At 39.3% G+C, this 23,030-nt stretch overlaps 1 protein-coding gene across 1 annotated transcript in view; it reads left to right on the top strand.

Moving 5' to 3' along the window:
* Window positions 1-3,363: 3,363 nt before the first annotated feature.
* AFF2 (AF4/FMR2 family member 2) overlaps window positions 3,364-23,030 on the top strand; it is a 213,860-nt gene continuing 194,193 nt past the window's right edge. The window contains exon 1 of the mRNA XM_017819125.1: window positions 3,364-3,449. Coding sequence (XP_017674614.1) covers window positions 3,427-3,449 — 23 coding nt within the window. The 5' untranslated portion in view covers window positions 3,364-3,426. The remainder of the gene's footprint in view (window positions 3,450-23,030) is intronic.

Below are 23,030 nucleotides of genomic sequence, written 5' to 3'. Positions count from 1 at the left end.
ATATAAATCATGTATTGTTGTTTTGATGATAAGTAGCCGTTCATTACACATGAGTAGGTTAAGAAACTACTGTTGGCTTGGGATGGGGTTTGCAGATCCATCTGCTGACAAGTAAGGTTTGGGACCCAGTCACATCTGCTGTGATGTGCTTTGCTTGAACAGAGCTTTCTTCCCATCTCTTTTTTTTGGCTGGAGATTTACGTAATATATTTGAGTACAGTAAAAGGTCCAGACACCCTGGCCAACAAACTAAACATGCACTGTACTTAATACTGCTAAAACTTTTTCATAAATGGTCTGTGACTATTCCAGTCACAAATAACTTAGGAAGGCTTTCAGATAGACTTTATGTCATATGGTTATGAGTTCTTCTGTAAATAAAGCAAATCCTCAGGAGTGAGTGTGAGTAATGGTTGATCCTGAAAAATGAGGAATAGGACTGTGTTCTGAAGCTGGGTGAAAAAACCCACATGTTGTAATTTATTTATTTACTTTCATTACTCTGCACTTCTCCAAGCACTGAAACACAACCAGAACACAAGAACTTATTGCAGATCTGCAGAGTCCTGTACAGTGGGGACTGTTCTTAGTTATTGCTATCAGCAGCAATAAATGTAATAAACATAAACCTCTCATGACAGCCTCATACATTCCTCAGTCTGTGACTTCCCCAGCAGCCAGAAAATAGATGAACTTCGCTGTGGGTCTGAGAAGGGGTTATCAGCAAACTCTGGGTCTGCAGGCTTGAGGAAAAGATCAGGTTTCAGTATCCCACATTTTTCATGGAAAATACTGTCACTGGAACTTTTGAAGTTTCTGGGGGACTGTGGTCATAATTGTTGTTGTTTTCTATATGAGGAATAGGACACTTTAGGGGCAAAATCCAAACTAGCAGAAGTGTTAGGAGCTAAACCCACTGTCTAAAAGCTTATGTCAAAATTCACCACCCACTCATACAGACTTTAGACAACCGGTGGCACTACAGAAACAGGTAGCCCCAGGAGAGAAACACCAGTATCTATTGAGGTGAAAAACATAAAACACAGCTGAATCTGAAAAAAAAAAATCTGTTACAGCTTTCCTGAGTCTTTCCTAAGATCATTGGGAAAACTCAGACCCTGCTTGTGTTCAAATGGTGCGTCCCTGGTGACCCCACCATTCCTGACTGTGCTTCAACATCCCTTAATAAAAGAGAGGTTCTGGGGTTTGGTTTTGTGTGAGCAGGGATCTCAGTCCCCTGAGTATACTGAAGTTATGAACTGCACTCCTTGTGAGCTTGGTTTGAGATGGAAATGTATGTGAATAAACAATGTGTATGATTCAATTCTCCCTCTCGTGGTCAGATGGGGCCCTTCTCACAGCCTTCAAGTACAGACATATTAGATGTGTGTATTTGTTTGATGTAACTTGCATCTTTTGTAAGACTCCCATGTTCATAGTACAACCAGGATTTAGTGGGGAAGTTACTGATAGTTCTTGAAATACATATATTGACTTTTTGCCACGCTGTGAGTGGACAGATTGGAGATCTGAACTGAACTGCAACATTCCGTGGAATTGTATTAACCTCACTTATACACACCTCCCTTAAGCGTTTCTAATTTGTCTCTGTTTAGGTGTTAAAGTACTTCTGAACCACAGCTCTGTTTGTCATCCTCCTGGCACTCCTGTTGACTCCAGTGGGTGATACAGTGTAAGCTCTGTTGCTTTTCAAGGATGCTGCAGTGTCTTTGACTTTGACAGGAACACTCTTCTAAAAGAGGAGAGGAGGATTTGCCTCTCTGTTATAAATCCGAGTGTTTGGTAAAAAAAGTCCTGAGGATTTTATTCAATGATATTTAAGTCTCGTCAGAAGGAACAGAACCCTACCTAAAAAAAAAAAAATCTCACAAATGAGCAGGATTATAAGCATTCCAAAATCAATTCTTAATTATTGTTTAATTGATTTCAGATGTAAAAAAGAAAAAATTTCAAGTATATTCTTTACATAAGGCTTTACAGGCATTTTCTGTCAAAGTGGATGTTAGAACAATACCAAAATTCTCTCATGAACAAAGCCACTGTACACCCATAAGCCTTTTGTTCAGTTTTATCACCGAGGAGCAGCAGTTTTATTTTACTAGTTTTTCTGATTTACATCACAAATATTTTCTGTTGCATGAGTAATTTTTTACAGTTATTTTCATCCACTGGCGTGGGAAAATAATTGCCACTTTTTAGAACTCCTGTTAAATTCTGAAGCAATGACTTTAATTGCTTTTGTATTTCTATGTAGTTGGTTTCCTCTAAGAATTGGCTAAAGATTTTCCTCGCACAGATCTTGACTCAAAGATTGTCCTTTAGCTAGAAAATATTGATTAGCTTTTGTTTGGCCCCTGTGGAGAGCACCTTATCTCTAAGACTGGGTTTTGTTATGATGAGAGTTGACAGAATTCAGATTTAGCCAGGTGAAGTCTGTCACGGTCAGTAAAATGTTAAAGAATCACAGTAATAAAAAATGATTTTAATCTTGTGATTTTTTTTTAATTAAAAGCGGTTTTTAATGATGCAGAGATTTTGAGGAGTTCAAGTTTATTGAAGTAATTCATGCTAATTGTCTCATCTGCTTAGTATATCATTTGTCTTCTATGAATATCAATGCCTACATTCATTTAATCTAAAATAATTAATACCCAAACAATTAATAATGAGATAGAATCTGAATTGAAAAGAACTTTAAAAGATTTTTAAGTATATTAGTGATTTTTAAGACTGACTGTAAATATTGCATTACATCTCAAATTATGTTATCAGAAAAATGACATGAAAAACTTAATGCAAGATCACAGGCATCTTTTTGTTATGTGTGCCAATATTATTATTATTATTATATTGTGGCAGGTCAGGGATAAGAACTTATGTACCATAGTTCAGGCCTTGTGCAAGCTTAGTAAAAGGGTACTGACTGTAGCTGAGCAGCCCGGACTATTTCAGTGGAGTGTGTGGCTGCCTCGCTGATGTCAGCAGGGAGATAGGTGCCTTTGAAGAGTGATTCAGCAGCTCTCAGTGCTGACTAATCACTAGATTTAGCCACTAGCAAATGCAGGATCCACGGTGATGTCTGAGCTCCTGCCTTTTAGGGCTGGCATACGGCTCTGACTCAGGGTTGTATCTGCCCACTAATGATCTGGTGCCTACAGCCCTCTTCTGATGCGAGATATCTGAGCCCATCTTGTCTCCTTGAAAGTAGCAAAACCCTCCAAAGACACTTCTGCTTTCATAGCATTTTGTGGCTTTTCTGTAATAACCTGGTGACAGAGAAAGCATGACTTTGGGGCTCCCAGCAGCCTGAGGGGGCAGAGTCTGTTGCCCTTGCCAGGGAGAGGTTATCCTGGAGAAACCAGCCTCTATGCACCTGCCTGAAGATGAGCTACAACACAGCCGAAAATGCAGCAGTCACAGCACCAGAAGTAAGTCTGATCCTGTAGCTTTGTGGCCTGGGATTCACCTGAGGAGGGTGGTTGGGTCTTTGATCTGAAGTGTTTATGTTGGTTTTTTCTAGCTGGTAGTAATGACACAAAATAACTCGGATCCCTACTTCTGGTCTTGGCTGCTGTTGTAATCTGGGAGCGTACGCCTTGCCTGTGAGGTTCAGCAGGACCTGGGTGACCGTGGCTTGCACACCATGGTGGGCTGCTTTGCCTCCAAAGCACTAATTGCTTCCCAATGTCATTTGCTGCTTTTGGTTTTAGCAGCTCTTTCGTGCTGCTGAGGACAGAATGTTAAGAATGTGAAGGTGGATTAGGTATATGTGGAGGCAGTAGCTGAGGACCTGTCTCTGCCTCCCAAAACCTGCTGCGCTCCTCGGTCCTCTGAGGCGTCCTTCTGACCTGGTGGTGTGGAGGGTTAACCAGGTGTGCCTAGTGATGGAATATCACCTGCCACACAATTTAACTGCCTTGTCTCTTGGTGCTGAGGTTTTTCTTCAATCAACAGGGGACAGTACACCCTTGGCCACTTCTCTTCTGAACATTTTAGGACATTGGCCTAGGATGTTCTTTCTCGGCGGCTTTCTGGCGGTCTCTGTACTTGAGAGAATTATTCCACTAAGCAAATTGATGGGCTCAGTGAGTGTGTGCTGTGAGTGTTAAGTTTAATTTTCCTAACTACAGGTGTGCCTACAGGCTGTAACAGAGCTGGCATAGTTTGGCCATTCCAGTTCTATAGTAATGGCCCGATGTGCTCCTGCTGCCTGGCACAGAGGACGTGGTTGTGTTGTCAGTTGTTACAGTGGTAAGTTTTATATGTTGTTGTCTGAGCTAGAGGTAGTTTGGATTTCCAAAAATGAGAGTTGGAAAGCTTGAAAAGATGAAGGGAATAAAGAACCTGGGAAATTTGTGTAAGCATCTGTAAAACATCATAGCCTGGACATTGTCAATTTTAGGTATGTTGTTCATTAACTTTACATCTCACACATATATGATGAATGCTATCCTGCCTTCCAGTCTTACCCCAGCCATGCACCATGCATTTTTCTGTCTGCTTTGGGCTGCTACTGGTCTTAGGATGTCATGTTATGAATCAGCTGACTGGTCCTGCTCATTCTATTTTTTTCTTTTTTTTTTTTTTTTTGTGGGGGTGGGAATGGGAAGGAGGGAAATTACTTTGCAGCCAGATTAATTTCCTGGTCTATCTGCCTGTGCAGTTGCATGAATGCCACTGCCAACACAAGGAGGGGAGCAAAATTAAAATGTTTCTGGACTGCCATCTTTAGATATAAAAGAATAAGTATGATTACTTTGTTAATATTAGTTTGGTCTAGGTTTTGACACACTGTTAGGACCATATGCCTGTAATCATTATTCACTCTTGAAATGTAGATTAGTCATCAGGCGTGTTTTGTGGCTTCTCTCAGTATGTATGTGTGCTGTGGTCTTTTGTTTAGTAGATGAAATACATTTATTTTGGGGGAAAATATAACCTGATACTGCAGCACAGTAGCCTTCATATGAACAAATGAGCTGCATCTGCTCGATGCTGTGTCTTTTAAACACATGCTTCTGGAGAAGTTTTATCCAATTCTCACTCTTGCAACTCTGCTGTTTGCAGAGGGCAAAGATGCTGAACATCTCAGTGGTCTGTGCTGGCCCAGTGGACACAGCTTCTAATCTTGCCATTGACTTTTACTGTGTATTTTTTCAGTTTCCATATATAAATTTACCCAGCACTACACTGAAGAGTCTGAGATTTTTCCAAAGTGATTTACATGAATTTAGCATACTGATTCCATGTTAAAGTCACTACTCTAGAAATCCTACTGTAGCATTCTGATTGATCTTTAATCAACGACGTGCATATGAAAAGTGAAGAATAAGTAATTCTGGTATATGTATTTTAATTTCATAAACATAATCATAATAGCTTGCTCCAAGTTCCTGAAATAGACAATTGTTTCAAATATAGCTTTTGTTGAAGTAAAGTGCATATATTCTGAATAAATATCTATCAATTATAAGCTACTAGCTTGATATTGTAGATAGATAGATATTGTAAAAAAACACTATCTATATACTAGATAGATATTGTAAAATACTTAAATTCCTTCTGTTCCCGTATTTTCTTAGTTCATTAGGACAGTATGACTTCAGTGGATGTGGGATGCAGTAGGGAAAAGATCAGAAATGTGTGTGAATACATGGGTTTCTAAACATGACGAATTTTTTTTCTTCCCTTGTAATGTGTTTTTCAAAGTATTAGTTCATAAAGTACTTACTAACTTTGTGAATGCAGCTAGTGTTTTCTATGCAAGATTCCACTTCTTTCCTCTATTTAAGCCTTTTACAGTAAATTCCCTGAGTTTACGTGTATCTCTCCATAAATACCAATAATGCCTTAATTTTCATGGGTGTTTGCGGTTGGGCTTTGTTTAAATGAGTTCCATCCAAGAGGAATCAGAGCCTTGTATTCCTGCAGAAATGAATAAACCACATGAGGTGAATTTTCATACAAGCCATTTCAAACCTGGAGTTTTCAGGGTATAATTTAGACACTGTATTGGTGGTTTATGACCATATAAAGTGGAGGTGTGTAGGTAGGAGGCTGGATAGATGTACTTGTAAATGGCTGGAAGCAAGGAGGCTGAGTATGGTCTCCAGCAGTGCATTTTTCAGCTCACAGTTTCACATCTCTATCCTAAGGCATTAGATGTTACTAATTCTCCAAAAGCCAAAGATTTGTTTTACAGGAGAAGATTCTGATTTGATTAAGGTATTGCTTCAAGACCTAACGTTCCTTTAGCAAATCATGCCATGACTGGAAACGTACATGACTGGAAATAAACTGCACGTTATCTGAGAAACAGAGCAAGAGCCTCATGATTTGGAATGATGCTGCAGAAGAGAAGCAGTGTTTAGTGTAATGACAGTACACTTAGATTAATTATAGCGCTGCTTGCAGGCGCCACTATGTACTTAGTGTTGTGTCAGCACTTCTGCTGTTAACCCTGTGTTGCAAAAATTTATAATTGGGCTCTAAAAAAATGAACAAATCCTCTGGTTTGAATTCAGTCTTTGTGCTGCATGCACTGCATCAACTTTTGGTTAGGGCCTGAATTTTGTTTTCGTATCCTTAACTCTTCCAAGTGTGTTTCTGTAGAAATAATCATATCTATGTAATATTGTGTATGTTTTCTGCTCTGCCCAATTCTGATGGAAGATTTAATTTCAGTAAATGCCTGGGCCGTTTTGTGATCAGTTCAGATGGTCTGAAATAAAGCAGTGAGATATTTAACCTTGCAAGTTGGAAGGTGTAAGTATTAAGCCACCATTTTTCTACTCAGTAGATGGGTTAAACTTGGCTTAATGTAATATGATTAGCTGCAGTGGCTCTGAAGGATTGTTAAGGTTTGTAATAAGCCTTGAGCATGACTTAAAAGGCTGTTTACACACAAAAAAATGGAAATACTCTGAAGAAGCTATTATAATTAGTCAGGTAAACACTACAGAGTGGTTTTTAAAATAAACATTGGAAATATACTATAGGCATAAAAGCGACAGTGAAATTAAATAACTTTTTGACTAAGTCATCAGAATATGTTTTATCTTCATTTTACTGTTGATGAGACAGCAATAAATGCTGAGACAATAAACTTGCCTATACCTAGAACATCTCATCCTGCAAATACAGGAACCTTCACGCAATTTTCTAGCAGTTCTTGGCCTCTTATCCTCTCTTGTTTCTAATTTCCACTCTTAGATTGTATTTTATTTTTTTCTGAGTAGTGCTGGCAAGTGGCTCTTATCAAGAACAAATGATGCTGTAAATCAGGACCAAAATCAATGCTGCTGTGGGGTTGTAGCAGCAAGATGCGGTTATGTGGGCCTGAGTGTTTTACCTGCCTCTGAAGCCAAGAGTGAGGCCCTGGGTAGTGTTCCAACCCTTGGCTTTCTGATTTACTGGCAAGTATATATATACAGCTGTTCTGTCTCAGTCTTGGAGTGGAGTTATCAATATTAAACTCCCGTTTTAATATGCCTTTTCTCATAATGCAAACAGTATAAAGCAAGTGGACATTTGTAGTCAGGTAGAATTGCACAGGAATACAGAAAGCATTTAGTTCCTCCACCCTTAATACTACTAGAGTAGGATTTAGGACTGGCAGGACTGGCTTAGTTGCCTGGCAGCATGTAATGACTCCCTTCTTGTCCTTTTGAGCATGTGTTCTCTGTAGGTGCAAAGGATAGTGGGTGTTCGCATAATAGGATGTGCTCTGTCAGGTGGAGGAAGGTTTATTTGCCCAAAGCAACAGGGTCCTTAACATCATGGCTGGCCATTTTCAGCTGCAGTTACTGCTCTTCTCCGTGATAGGTGGTAGTATAAACAAGGAATGATTTGTGCCGCTGGAGTAAGGCCATGTGTGTTATGCCAAATATAAAATGAGAGGGCTGATACGAGTGCCTCTTGGACATGTCTTTCATTACCCTTTACACTTCTCTTTCCTAATAGAATTTGGAGGAACCAAACACATGCTCTATGCAGGGTTTTATTAGAGTGCTTTGCCTCGGGCCCTTAACTCCTTTAGCTGGTCATTACCTGACCAGTAAAGACCTCTAAACGGGTCATTAATGCTTAAGTAATAAACTGTTTCACAAGACTGTCTAGTGCAGAACCTCTTCTATCATTTTTACAGTTACCGTTTTATAGATAAATCAATGACCAACAACTGGATATTCTTGTTTTGCTACATAATCTTGTAATAGCGGCCACAGCAAACAGGCAGAGGGTTCTGTTAACTGTGTCAGGACAGCTGGAGGTGGGCACATGCAAGTGGGATCTGGAGGTGTGTGTAGGGTAAACCAGGAGTAAGGTAAACAGTGAAGACATGTTCTGCTGTTACCAAAATGAAGTGTATCAGTGTATCTGCTTCTAAAGTTTCAGATTTTTGAAGTAGATGACGTTTTTTCCCCCTTCTAGAAGTTTTATAATTTCAATAAGGTGTCTTTTCTTCCCCCACTGCCATATTAGGGACGAGTAGGCCTGAGTGCAGTCTAATGTTGGCAGAGAGATTTTGTACTTTCACAGAGCTTTTCTGAACTAGCAATTAGTTAATAACATAAGTCTTGCACTCTTCTATACCATACATCTGTTCACTTTGAGTTTAGCATATATTAAATTCTTTCTAGGTGTGACAGTAATAGTTAGCTGTGGCGCACATGTTTCTCCTGCTTCTTGACATGAGATTTCCAGGTTCCCCCTTTACACAATATATCCTTTAGAATAGGTTTCTGTGCACGAAGCTCTACAGAGCTCTTGCAGTCTGGAGAGACAGAGAGAAGATGGATAGTAGGTACCATACAATTTTTTGGCAGATCACCAGGCATTCGATATTTCCATCCTTGTTAATATCAGTGTATCGTTGATGGACTGCTGAGCGCTGGAATAAGAAATCCTGTCCTATACATCTTGTCTCATGATAACCTCTGGGGAGTGCCAATCTGTGCTGGGACTGTTGGGTTTTTTGTTTGATTTTTGGCTTTTTTTTTTCTCTTTTTTTTTTTGGGGGGGGGTGTCATAAATGTTACAAAGGGGAATGAAGCTTGATGCTGAAAATGGTTCTTTGTAGACACAGAATATTTTTCTGTGGTGAAATAGAACAAGATCTCTGCAAATTGATCAGATTGATGATTTCTGGTGTGATTAGTGCCCATGGAGCAAACACTCCATAAGTGTTTTTCTAAGAAATTGCAAACATGTTAGTTATGGGACAAGTTCTCTCTGGCAATGTAAAATAATTAATATTGAACAGCTGTTTCTATGATAGACTGCTTTGCAAAAAATATAACATTGGCATGTTTTTTTATTAATATTCTTGATGTTGAATTAGGAGTTTTGCATTTGTAACTACTATGTTGAATCTAACAAAAAAATTAAAAAAACATGAGGTAATTTATTTACTGAAAGAAACAATAAGAACTTTTTTTTCTTTTCCCTTTTCCTTGGGGAAAAATATCTTTTTGAGTAACGAGCCTTAATGAGACCCCCAAAGGGCTTTAAGGTGACTTCAGTCCTGCACCTTGTCGTGCTAGATCCTCAAAGCTGATGCTGAAAGTCATAACATTATATATAGTGGTAGAAGAATTGTGTGCTGACTTAGAGTTTAAGTAGGGAGGAATCTGACACAGCACTTTGTTCAGTTTACAACTCTCATAATATCCCTAGCACCTGCAGAAGGATTTTAATTCGTTTAAAGCAAAAAAAGGCTAACATAGGATTATAAAACAAACAGCACTTCACAGACTGCAGCTCCATGATTGTCCCGTTCTTATCTCTGCTGATAATCTGGCAGTGCTGGTGTGGCAGTAACTTTAGCAAAACCAGTATTTGTACTGAATTCTTCCTTCAGATCTGTGGACAGAAGCTGTCCTGTGTGTCACTTTACCGTGTTAGTACGACATGAGGAATCAATTTGGTCCCATCTGCAATCGTCTAATATAATCAACCTCTATTCTGTGTAGTTCAACTCTCTACCTACAGTAAGTGATTTGTATGTGCATGAATATTAAACTTCCCAAGTAAACGTGTGAGTAAATATGAATTGACTATAAAAGAAAGTTATTTGTGTGCACTGAAAATGAGTGCTCATTGTTGTTTTTATAAAACAGCATTAAATTGCATCATGATGGTGTGAATAATGGTTATTGCTTCCTTTTTCTGTGATAGGAGAGAACAGTAGGTCCCAAATAACATCTTTGTATTACTGCTTTCCCTTCTGGCTAGTGTAGTCTATTAGTCTTTTTGTTGTAAAGATTTTTTTCTCTAATTTTTTAAAGTCGAACCTCTCTTAGAAATTTTTCATGGCTCAACAGCCCTTAGTTTTCTTTTTTTATATGACTGACTGCAAGTATATTTGCGTACTGAGTACAACAAGGCAGATACAATATTTACAAGCCTTAGCAATTCCTGTGCAAATGCAGTCTCTGGAGAAGGGCACAATAACAAAACAAGCAAACATCACAGTTTTCTAAATAAGAACTTGCAGGCATTGGGGTGGTGACTCACAACATGGATGAGAACCCTGGAGTTTTAGAGTAATTTATGGGGATGCTGGGGAGATGGATTTCATTTAAATACAGTAACTGCTGAAATATTTCTAAGTTAAAAAGTCAACTAGTGGTTAAGTAAATATCCTCTTGACCCCTTTTAACTCTTGTGATGTACCGTTGTTTTAAGCTATTTACTTTGAAATGCTTGAGTCATAAAATGACCCAGGAGAGATGAATTGACCACAGATAGTTAATGCATAGGATTGAGTTGCTTAAAATTTAAACCCCATGCCCATTTTTTTATCTAATCTATTGTTCTTTAATTGGATGAATGAGGTTAGAAATGGAGGGCTGTGGAGTCTAAAAAGTAAAAAAAAAAAAAAAAAAAACTTGAAAAAAAATTGGTTTCATACAGTCTGCAAAAAGCATTAGGGGAAAAATTTAGAGAAGAACAGAGGTTCCTTCTTGTTTCTATAGAAACCAATAGTGATCAGGAGGGGAGAGGATTTCTTTCAAGTGTACATTTTAGTGAGGCTGGCTCAGCAGCTCAGTGCACTGGAGGGCCACTGTGAAAAAACCAAACCTCCAGTGGGTTTTGATGTGGTGTTCGTGGCCCTGTGACACCAGCTGGAACAGGGATAACACATCCCTGGGAGTCCCTGGCTGGCACTGCTGTGGGTGCAGGGGGCTCTTTGCAGTGCCACAGCCCCCAGGGAGCACAGCCTGGCAGGAGGGATCCTCAAGGGAACGGGCACGAATCCCATGATAAAAACGGGGGGGAGGACAAAAGAGGGGGAGAAATACTGAGGGAGAAGTGTTCTGTCCTGTGTCAAAATTAACTGTGCTAATTGCTTTGAAGGAATGATCTCCTTTGGTTTTATCCTGACTGAATTGTAGCCACTGAAATACCGTGTGCCCAAACAATTGCAGCCGGGACTCAGTGACTTGGCGTTTGAATCATGATGATCTTCCTAGTGTACACTGCACAATACACAATCCCCTCCACAACAGAATTATATTCTTAATTATGTTCTGTTTTCCTGATATTACCTAAGTGTTGCCATAGAGAACAGATCAGGGAAATGTCTGAAAACCCAATTTTAAAGCAAATCTAGGTCTTAATCAATACCGTACCGTTAAAATAATTGCAGGATTCCTCTAAATGAAGTTCAGGTCAAATGCAGTGTCAAAAATAAGGCAGTTTCAATTTGCTGCAACCTGACAGATCCAAGGAGTGACTGAGGAATATCCAGTAACTGGCGAAGACACCTCTGTTTGACATTTACTTTTGCATGTAAACAATGGAGCACTGTATATTGACGTCTGAATGTATTAGCTGGTGGTGATCCAAACCCTGGTATGAATTTAGATGGTTTTCCTTTCTGTTTATAAATACATAGTCTTGATAACAAGGGAACATTTACTGCAATCTTGCTCTGCAGTTGTCAGAGCAGAATGAATCATTTTGAAACATAAACCCCCTCAGATCTCAAAAATATCAAGAAAAACATAAAACATAAGGGAAAAAGGATTATAAAATACAAATAAAAAAGGTTCTTAACATATTTAGAGGCCTATGGGCTGTAAACACTGTAGATTATCATTAATGAAACTCTCTGCCAAGTACACAAACCACAGTTTGGTAGCAGCTGTTAAGCAAGCATTGTTCAAAGCTGGATAATCCCTTGAACATTATACATAGTGGCTCTGTACCTCTTCCTATTAGTAATCAGATAATTGCCTTGCATTTTCTGTTACACATTTTGTTTCTTTTAAAATTCAGTTTCATTCCTCTTTATGTCAGAAGGCTTTATCTTGCAATAATCACTTAGGCAAAAATCCCGCAGAGGTCAACAGGCAGGGCTGTGGTCTCCTTTATTTTTGAGAAATCTGGTCTTAATACAATTCAGTCCTGTGGTGTTACTTTGGCTTCACAATGGGAAAACAGAGACGAATCCCACTCTACAAACAAGGTGCTTGAATTGTATTGTAGCTCTGTTACCCTTTTTTTTTTTTTAATAAAATGAGCTCTTCTAAATAATTTGGGAATTCATTAAAAATGTTTTCTACCACTGTTTTTACTTTAAAAATAACTTCACTGTTACATATTGGGAGGGAGAAGGTGGAGACTTTCCGATTCCATTTGTCCAAAAGTTCAGGCCTCATAGGAGAGCTTCCCAGGACATGATATGTAAGTATCTTGCAGAAAGAAATTTGAAAGTATGACAACTCTTTTTTTCCAGCATTAAAATATTCTTAAGTCATAATAACACAGAAATAGTGAGCCATAGCCCTGGTAATTGTGAGTTCCCTTGAGCTCCATTGGCTATTAGGGTTGAACCGAGAGAGTAGCTTATCTTGCACTTCTGGAATTTCTCATAACCCTACAACAAAGCACTATTGATTTTTCTCAGCTGGGCAGGTGGGGGGAGGGATTGAAGAAGGTCATATGTAAATGTGGTAAGTTTGATAAACAGCTGGGCCAAATACTACTGAGTCTAGAATCTCACTTATGCTAAGTAAATCCATTTTATAACCCCTAAATTACACATGTGCTGGTTCCCCTCAAGTAACACATGGTGTCCCTGCACTGGAGTGTTCAGGCTGACAATACTTACTGACACAGGCTGTTCAGTTTAAAACTACTACACCCCTCTGATGGGCACTGGCTTCACAAGCTGTTAGCATCAACTTTCTTTGTCCAAGATCTAGTTCCAATCCCAAAAATCAAAGCAGATGGAGACATAAATCCGAGAGCAGAAAATATGATTCATCCTTAAACCTGCAGGGTTGCAGGGACTGTTTCTGTCTAGTACTTAAAATTATTTTGCATCACATGGCATAAGCAGAGATTTGAGAGGTGGTGTCATACCCCCCATGGGCAAGGCATAAAGGATATTTTCTAGCTAGCATATCTCTGTACACGAGTAAGAAGAAGAAATTGCCTTTTTTTTTCTTTTTCCTAAATTGCAGCATTTTGTTTTCAAGAGGATCCAATGCTTTCTGTTCATTGCAGAAGCAATATTATTAGATGCCAGTCAGTAGGAAAAATTACAAAAAGGATGGCCTGAAAGACTAAACGAAATGCATTTTCCTACCATTTTCCAAAAAATAAATTACCAATGAGCCAGGAGCTGTCTTTAGGCAAGGTTTTGGGAGGCAGATTAGATAGTAAAATTATTTCCTTGTTCTAGTGAGGCAGTTTTCATTGAAGACAGGAATTTATGAGTATTTCTAAGGGAAAAGGTCTTGCAGCAAAACTGCAAATTGGGCAGCACTGAGGTAACTCCTCCCAGCAAAGTGATACCAATTAAAAAGGCATCTGTAATGAACAAAGTACAGATATACTCACCTCACTTGCTGTGAAAGGAGGACATGTATGAAAGAATATTATACTGAAGTGCAACTAAAAGGTTTGGAGGAAGTGTTCCTCAGTTGCCCCACTCTGTGCAGAGTATCTGCTGAGCAATTTCTCCTAGCATATTTCTAGGATATTATGGAAAAAACAGCTCTGCAAAGATTCTAATTTTTGGATGAATTTATCAATATTAGAACATTAGTGCTGTGCATTTCCAACAAAGCCCTTTGACCTCTGTCAGAAGGTTGTCTTAGTAGCAGTTTCTGTACCCTGTTTGTACCCAACCATTTGGGTCTTCCCGGAGTGATCTTTGGCTTCAGCTGAAAGGTTTTCTTGCCCTTAATCATCTTTAAAGCTGCATAAAACTCTTCCATATTTCTGTAGAATGCAGAATGCATCGGAATCTGCCTCAGGAGCACTGCTACCCAGGGGGGCCAAATAGGCTGTGAGGAACTCCCCGTTGTTACAGGGTTTGGTGTGCCAGCAGGACAGAGGGGCTGGGGAGCCTGCAGGTAACTTGGGTGCAGAACAGCAGCCCCAGTGCTCACAGTGCTGAGCAATGTCTTCTGTTGTTTGAGATAATGGCCAACTACAAAGGCTCTCCTGTGGTCTGATGTGTTCGTTTTTTTTAACTTACATGAGCACATTAGTCATAGATGATCTCTAAAGTTTAGATAGATGGAAAATTTTGAGGAATTTAAATATTTGGGTGTTGGGCGTGAATTTGAAAAAGAACCACTCTACAAATTACTGGCATTGTGCCTTCTGTATGAGTGCAAAGGGAGGGAGAAATGTGGTAAATGGAGAAGCGAGAAACTGGGATAAGAGTCAGATCCCATAACTAATCCCATTGTAGAAAAGAGTAGAGTAAGGGATTGAACAGTGGCTTCCACTCCCCCACTCCTCCTCCTCTTTACCTGACCATATTCTGGGATAAAAATTGTTTGTGAGAAGTCTAAAGCACAGCTGACCTGGTTGCCAGGCAAACAGAGTCTGAGACTTTTCTTATATTTTAAAAGAAAACAAACCCCAACTGTTCGCAGTTCCCCTCGAGTGGAATCCAGGAATGCCTTCAGCGTTTGACTCCAGATGATGGAAGGCTCACAGCTTCCACTAGAACCCAGTCAGCTGCCATTTGTGACTTGGGCAGTAGGTTTGGGGTGAAATGAAGAGATTGAAAAATCTTTGTCTGATTTGAGGGGAAAAAAACATCATTCTTGTCATTTATCCAAATATGGGGACTTCGAGCATAGAATTTTTATTAAAAGATTATTCAAATAATAGTAATAATTATTCAAATGCTCTGACTTCTGTACTGGAGAGAACTTGCACAAGCAAATAGCTGTCATTGAATGGGGTAGAACATACACTTTGGAAGTAAAAATTGAGAAAACCCACAGTAAAATTAAGATGCTGTTGTAGGAAGGAAGGTGCAATTAAAAAACAAAACAGCAAAACTATGGAAAAAATAAATCTGAAAGGAAATGGGAGGGGAAAAGCAGTGTTTTCTTACTAATTTGTCCCCTTCATTCTGCGTTTAATTTAGTAAAGCAGTCATAAACGTTGCTAAACAGTCAAAAAATTAAATGTTGCTGTATAATTTATGGTGGTTACAGGATACATGAGAGTGCACTTTAATTAGCAAATTGCATGTTTATTTTATTTGCTTAGCATATAATTTAGATTGGATAAATGCGCTTTGACTGGCTATGGCACCTAGGTATCCTCATTTGGTATAATTTTTAATCACATTGTTTTGGAATTTTATTGCAACATTATACAGTTGATATAACAGTGCACAATTAAGTATGCTCAGTTCACACCTTGCTCTTGAGGAAATTACTTTTTATCTGTATTTGGATGGAGCACTTTGTATGGCAAGTGAGAACTTGGGAGTAATAAAGAATGCTCACTGTGGGCACTAGAGCTGCAATCTGAATAGTAAATAATAATAGTAATGATGGTGCCCTGTTAGTGAAATGTGTTTGGGAGGAAGATTAAAAAAAAACAAACCCAAACCTGGAAATAGGCAACTGGAAATGATTATTGTATGTAATATTATATTAGCTGGATCATAACCGTGTCTTGATGCTACAGCTGAACTGAGGGAGGATGAGGATTGTGCTGGGTGCTGTACAGAGCCCGGGGGGAGAGGTTTTCATCCAGCAAACATTAGGAATGGAAGGAGATGTTGAGAGAGAGGGTAAGTAGATGATACAGGATGTGGGAGATGATCAGACAAAACTGCCATCTCAGTCCTGGGTCCTGCTCCTGCACCTCTGCTATGCCGTGACCCACGTCAGGATGCAGAGCAGCTTGTACAGTGTGATGTGGAAGGAGTGCTGTAAAGAGACACTACGTTGGGAGAGGCAAGCACAGGCATGATGGGTGTTCCCAGGATTCCGAGACTTGGAAATATTTCTGCACTTTTTGGTTTGTTTACTATTGTGCATTTGATCATGCTCAGGGAGTGTCAGTCTGAGATGTGTTCATGGTATTGTGACTCCGATAGGCTTTGAATCTGGAGCTCTGTTTTCTCTGTTGTTCACTTCACTTTTTTCTCTGTGGTGACAGGACTAAAAGAAGGCTGTATCCTTGCTTTGGGGAAATTCAGATTCACTTTACCATTTAAATCCCCGCTTTAGGTAAAAGGGCAGCAGCACGTTCAGATATTCTGTAGATATTACTGGAGAATGTAACAGAGCTGTAACTTGACGGTTCTGGCAAGAAAAATAAACACATTTTCTTGAGCAGAAAAATATTCCCTAAGTTTATAGACATTAAAAAAAAATATTATTTTTGCAGCTAAAATATGAAAGGAATAGAGAGCATTTAATTGAGATCTAGACTATATCTCAGCAGTGGCATTTTATACAGTGGTTTGACTTAAAAAATCTGCAGAAAAGCTCTCATTTTCTCTTATATCCTATGGGCCTTTTCCATCAGGGCTGCCTGAGTATTACATATATGCCAATCTGAGATCCCAAGCGACTCCGTGTCGGCAAGATTGATGCTGGGCCAGATTATGCTTTCAGTCACACAGGTATAAATCTGGGGTAACTCCATTGTTTTCCTCCCGCTAGAAGAGGATCTGGCCCACTTCCCTTTCTTCTCTGCCTTTGAGTAATTGGCCCCGTAATGCAGCAGAGCTGCTCTGGGGTGATTGGCACTGATCGCTCCGCTGTGACAGGACGTCGGCGGTGGTATGTGCTGCTCCAACACTGACATTCCTTACTTTGTTACACTGTGTTTTGATAACGTTATCTGCAAAGAATGTTCCTTGCCCCTGATTATGGTTATTAAAACATACAGAGATCAACAGATATGGCAAACAGCTGCTTAGTCACAGCTGATGTGAGAAATTTGATTTAACGTGAGTTTCACAATTCGAAACTATATCCTCTAGAAAAACACAGGCAACTAATCCCTCCTGCATGCAAGCCAGTTGACTTTGTTTAAAATAGGATTATATCAGGATGATAAACAGAGGCTAGAATTAAAGCACCTTTTTGAAGATTGTTGAAATATAGAAGAAAAAAAGCAAAGAGGAGAGTTTTTCTGGTTTGGGGGTTTTGTTTCGTTTTTTTCCCTTTTTGTACTGATGCACTGGACTGTTTAAATAATATTTATGGGACCTATCATGCAGATGTCATAGTGCTGTAAGGAAATATCTGTGGTATTTAGAGCCAGTGATGCAGTCCTTTTAAATATCTGTAGTGCTCTATAAAGGCAGACAGTGCTTCCCAGCATTCCTTATGGAACGCAGGGAGAATGGCATGGACCTCTTGAATAATTAATATGGTTTTCAGAGCAGTAGTCATGGAAACCCAGGCAGTGTCACATATATGGATTTTAGGAATTAGGCACGTTTTGAATTGCACGTTTAGCCAAAAAAGAGCATGCTGTAAATCCTAAAGATCAGAAGCATTTTCTCAGTGAGTCTCTTGTTTACACTGACAAATACATGTATCTTATATATTTTTTGACTTAAATAATATTTGGATTCCTAAAAATTTATATGGTAGCCATCTAAAGGGCTGTTAAAGGCACTAACTGCCATAAGTCATCTTTTAGATGTCTTCTCTTTTTTCTTTCTTTCTTTTTTTTTTTTCTTCTTCATCCCAGACCCCTGAAGTTATTAGGTTGTAGGTTTTAAACTGTATAGCCAATTGCTATTCACTTAAAGGACCACAGCTTTACCACTAAGTTGCTAGGCCCTTTCTCTTAGTTCAGTTGTGTGGCTTTTTTATCTGTCTCAAAAAATGTCTCTTCAGGATCAATATCGTCATTACCTTGGGTGTGTATGTGGAAGAAGTCAACCAGGCAGCAGTGAAAAGCTATCATCCAGTCCTCAGTAATACTGTACGTGTAAAGAATAAAAATACATGGAAGTTATTTATAGACCATAAACCCTCTGGTTTCATAAACCATTTTATACTATTATTTGTCCAAGTCTACAGAGTCTCTCCTGAGTTCACAGCACATTCGAAAGCCTCTGTTTTTTTTATTTCTGTCTGTTTGAATTGGGAAATTAATTAGAAATACACTTAGCAATTTACGGACATGAAAAAGCCATTTGGCCCAGTAAGCCTGCTTTCTTTTCCCTTTTTTCATCCTCATTTTGTTTTGTCACTCTTTTTCAATCTACTCTCTACTAATAAAAATATCAATCTGTTTCATAAACTCATTGAGACTTCATGGCAATAATATTACTTGGCAGCATAATATGGCATATTCATTACTCTCTAAGCAAAATGATTTTTCTTTACATTTTGTGATCCAGATTCCTCAATTAGATGCAAACTTGCAGCTTTCATTGAAGTCAATGAGACTTTTATAGCTGTCACTGATAGCAGATACTGGCTCTTTATTTCCAAATGTGAAATGATGCCTACAGTTTTGGCTTTCTTTATTTCATTTAAACTGGTAATGAACAGGTTCTCCCCATCTTCTGCATCTCTGTGCTATATTAAAATTTTTCCTAATTTGAAATTAAATATTTCTGTTCAGTCGTTTCAAAGTTGTCTCTTTCCTAGCAAGAATAAATTCAGTCAGGTTGGCCTGTCGACGTGAGATTTTTAAGTATCCAAGGTGAGTCAAGGTTCCTGGAGTTGCACCCTCTCTACAGTAAAATTAACTTATCTGTGTGATGCATAAAACTGTGGACAGATCTGCAGTTGTGAATTAGTTATTTGAGAAATCATCTTGCTTCCTGTGATTTGTATTGCAGCCCTTGGTTGATATGTCTGTGTCCTTGTTGTTGTTTCTTTTACTGCAGCCAAACAGAACAAATGGCTTCAGAGATTTTTCTACACTAAGCTCTAAATACCTTCCCAGTTGCTCTGAGCACTGTTTGGTTGTTTCTTGTCATGTGTATTCCCTCTTTCCTGGCTTATTATGCTGCAGCACTCCCAGCTAAGTTGTCCATCTGTAGACCTTTAAAAGGATCTATGTTAGTGATGGAAATAGTCATAAAATCAAGAGGACCAACTCAGAACTATGTGTGAGTATCAGCTGCCTAATGGAAACCTCTCATAATTACCCAAGGACTTTCAGGACTCAACCCCAGAAATCCCCTGCAGTTGGTAATCTTCTCAACTGTAGTGTTTGCTGGGAAGAGTCACAGGGAGTTAATTAAAATGCTGAGACTTTTAGAGATCAGAGAAGTTAAAGGGGGCCAAGAATATGGTCCAGGACTGTAGCTGCATGTAGGACAATGTACCGATTACCCAAACTGACATTCCAAAAAAAGCAGCTTGAGTTACATGGGAATTATAACCAACTGAAGAGCTTGTCTTCAGGGCATGTTTGGCTCTCCTCATTTTCTGCTGCCTTTCAGGTTGGAGTCCAGTATGGTCGTGCTATATACCTTCCTTCTTCCACTGTGAACATTCATGGTACCAGTATATCCTAAACTCATTCCCTCTGTGTTGTTATGCTTCCTTAATCACAGAAGAAGTCTGAGTTAATGACAACTTCTGCACAAATCCAGTTGCCTCTCAGCTTTAATGCAGAAAGTTATTTAGGAGTTTAGTTTCCTCCTCACAGAACTGTACATATATTTTTATATACAGAGACACACACAAACACTTAATGTTATAGTCTCAAGCAATTGATGCTGCTGTCATATCTGCAAGTAATCTGCAGCACCATCATTGCTGTGACCTTTCAGACCACTGAATGTAAATCAGATTCCTTCCCTCTGGTGGTCTCTGTGGCACACTGAAATTGCTCACAGATTGTGTTTGAGCAGTGCCTATCAAGTCAGATGACAATGCAAGGAGCATATCATCATTCTGGTTGCACTGGCACCTTTCCAACGCTACACCAACTGCAGTGTTTTTCAGTGCAATCTGTGGTTTGTGGAGGGAAGTGTGTGCGCACCTCTGTCAGCCGTCACATGCTTGCTCAGAGCCATTGTGTTCTCCCTGACTTCTACCCCCTGTTGATGGAAATCCCTATTCTTGGCCTTAAGCTATCAAATCTCTGAAAACATTACTGGCTTTGTGGATTTGGGCTTTTTAGATTAACGTGTTACAATAGCATCATACCAGGTAATCGGTGGAAGACACTTCACACACCGTATTCTGCAAAATTTGCATCTTTCTTTACGAGGACATTTTGAAGTCTGGGCAAATGTTTTAACACTTGGAAATTCTAAGGCCCCTGGAAAGAAGGGAACCAAAGCATGTCCCGAGTAGCAGAGTAGTACTAGAAGTTCTCCTTGTGGCTTTAAAATTACCATCTCCTGGCATGGTCCTGTGGTAAGATGTGTGTGCCCTTGGTTCTCTCCTGCAGAAAGCAGAGTGACCATGACCATAAGTTTCATTCATTGCTAAAGAAAGGCAATGATTAGAGTGAGGGAATAAGAGGATCAATAAATCTGATTTCCACAGAAATTGGTAGGTATGAGAACGAAGAGCAGTTTTGTACTTCATCCACAGTAACGTGGAATATGACTGTAACAGCAGCAGTCATAACACATCTCACCTTTGTTAGACCTTTCAACTTCATAATTTGTCAGTTTTCAGCAAATGATCAAACAATGGGGTAAATATTTGTGTAAGCCAATCTAGTGTTGACCTCTAGAGCCTTGGTGCTCGGAGCACTCGTGCAGGGCAAGGGGGCCTTGAACTGTAATTCTTATAATGGCAGTTACCACCCTGGGCTTTCTCCGAGATCCCTTTCTCCTCTCAGACATGCACTGGAGAAAATCAGATAGGACACTGATAGTCCGTCCTTTTCTCCTTCTCTGAAATTCAATTTAAGTGGCTGCAGGAATATCGAAACTTAACACATTTATTTCTGGCTTAACAGAAGAAAAAACGTGTTTGTTTGGGTATCTTGGTGTTCATAGTATGTTTTCATCATCTGCCCAGAATTGTGTAAAAGGGGCTGGTGTGAAGCTAGATTAAAGAGATTCAAAGCACAGCTGATCTGGCTTTTAATACATTGTCAGTGGAAGAAACCGTCTGAATGCTGCAGAGGGCTTTAGATCTTGGTTCCATCACTCACAGTGGAGATCAGGTGAGCCACTGTACCTCATAGAGGGAAAGAAACTGAAACCATGGTTCTTTGCCACAAATCTACATGGCACGTGGCCAGTTAAGAGCTGAAATAGGTTGGTATTAACGGCAGGGAAGTCTGAAAATGCTCTAATCATACCTATCCCAGCAGGGCTCTTAGTGCAATGACAGGATGATCGTCTTGTCAGACTTTGAGAACTTTCTTCTTTAAACACACAGAAAATAGGGGGGGCTGAAAAGGGGAGGAGGGAGAAGGGAAGACAGAAAAAGCTTTAACTCTGCTGATGTGGCTTCTTTAATTTGCTGTCAGTGATGCCACCGATGTTAATTCTGGCAGGGTTAATTATGAGAAATTAAAAAGCCGCTCAGAACAGACTGTACCCTTCGTACTCCAATAAAGAGGCAGCTCTGGCGTGAGAAAATTTCTTCATTAATATATATCCCCAAAGGGCTGCTGCATACAGCTTTCGGAATATGAATCATAAACTCCCAGGGACCCTGCAGGAAGCAAGGGAGATAGGATTCAGAGGAGATTGACTGTGTTACTTTCACTGCTGCAGGAGAACGACGCTCCGGCTGGCAGGAAATCACCGTGCCGGTGACATTTGGAAAGAAGAATTTATTAATTTGCATGTTGGCATGCTACAAGCTTTGAAATATGGTTTTAACTACGTTCTGTACCGCCACTGCTGTATCAGTGTTCGGTGTGTCAGTCTGTAATACATGCAGCTGTTAACACAGGGCTTAGCATAAGCATTGTAATTGTTTACCATTTAGTATTTTGCAGGAATGGCTTTAGGGCATGCATTTATTTCTCACGAAAATTTCACTGGCTTCTCACAAACTAGGCAGTATATACCCTTAACCTAATACATTATACTAAATGGCAATGTGGTTATACCAGATACATTGTAGAAAGTAAACTGCAAAGAATACCACGTACAAATTGTGTGGTTCTAAAATACAAGCTGGAAAAAAAACAAAACGTGTCCCAAAACAATAATCTATAATTTATATTTGTATGACTTGGCAAAGCCACATTACCAAGCAAATGTAAGTGCAAATGGAGCTAGATAAAAGTGCAATACCTCAGTGATATTAACTTGCAGCAGAAATAAAGCCCTATTGTTAAAAAATTTTGCACTTAGACCATTTGCAGTGTAACTGTCTGATGCTGACAGGGTGTTCCAAAGTGCTGGTGCAATTGTGAAGTCTCTTCCCAGGAAAGATATTATGGTCTGTAAGTCATTACTACAAAGAAAGCAGCTAAACAAAGTTAGTTTACAGCACAGAGGTCTAAAAAGAGGCCAGAGAATTAATTTTCATAAGAAAAACATGTATTTTTTTTCTTATTTAATATCAGCGAAGCACTGATATACACTGTGTAACCTTTCATTCAAGAACCTCAACAGTCTTTGGAAACATTAATTAATTAACCTTAATAGCAGCTGCAATCCACCCGTATTATTTTGAAACTTGTTGTAAATGGTCATTGAGAGGACTGCTAAAATGCAATTGAGATGGACCTCTAAGAAAAATGGAACATGACTTAGAACAATTGAGAGTGCTTGGGAACAACCTCGTAGGAATTGTTATTTTAGCAGATTGCCTTTGCAGGCGGGTTAC

The sequence above is a fragment of the Lepidothrix coronata genome, unplaced genomic scaffold (genome assembly GCF_001604755.1).
Source record: "Lepidothrix coronata isolate B3197 unplaced genomic scaffold, Lepidothrix_coronata-1.0 Scaffold73, whole genome shotgun sequence".
NCBI classification, from domain to species: Eukaryota; Metazoa; Chordata; class Aves; order Passeriformes; family Pipridae; genus Lepidothrix; species Lepidothrix coronata.
Note: the sequence above shows the minus strand (reverse complement) of the source record. Positions and strands in the feature narration are given on the sequence as shown.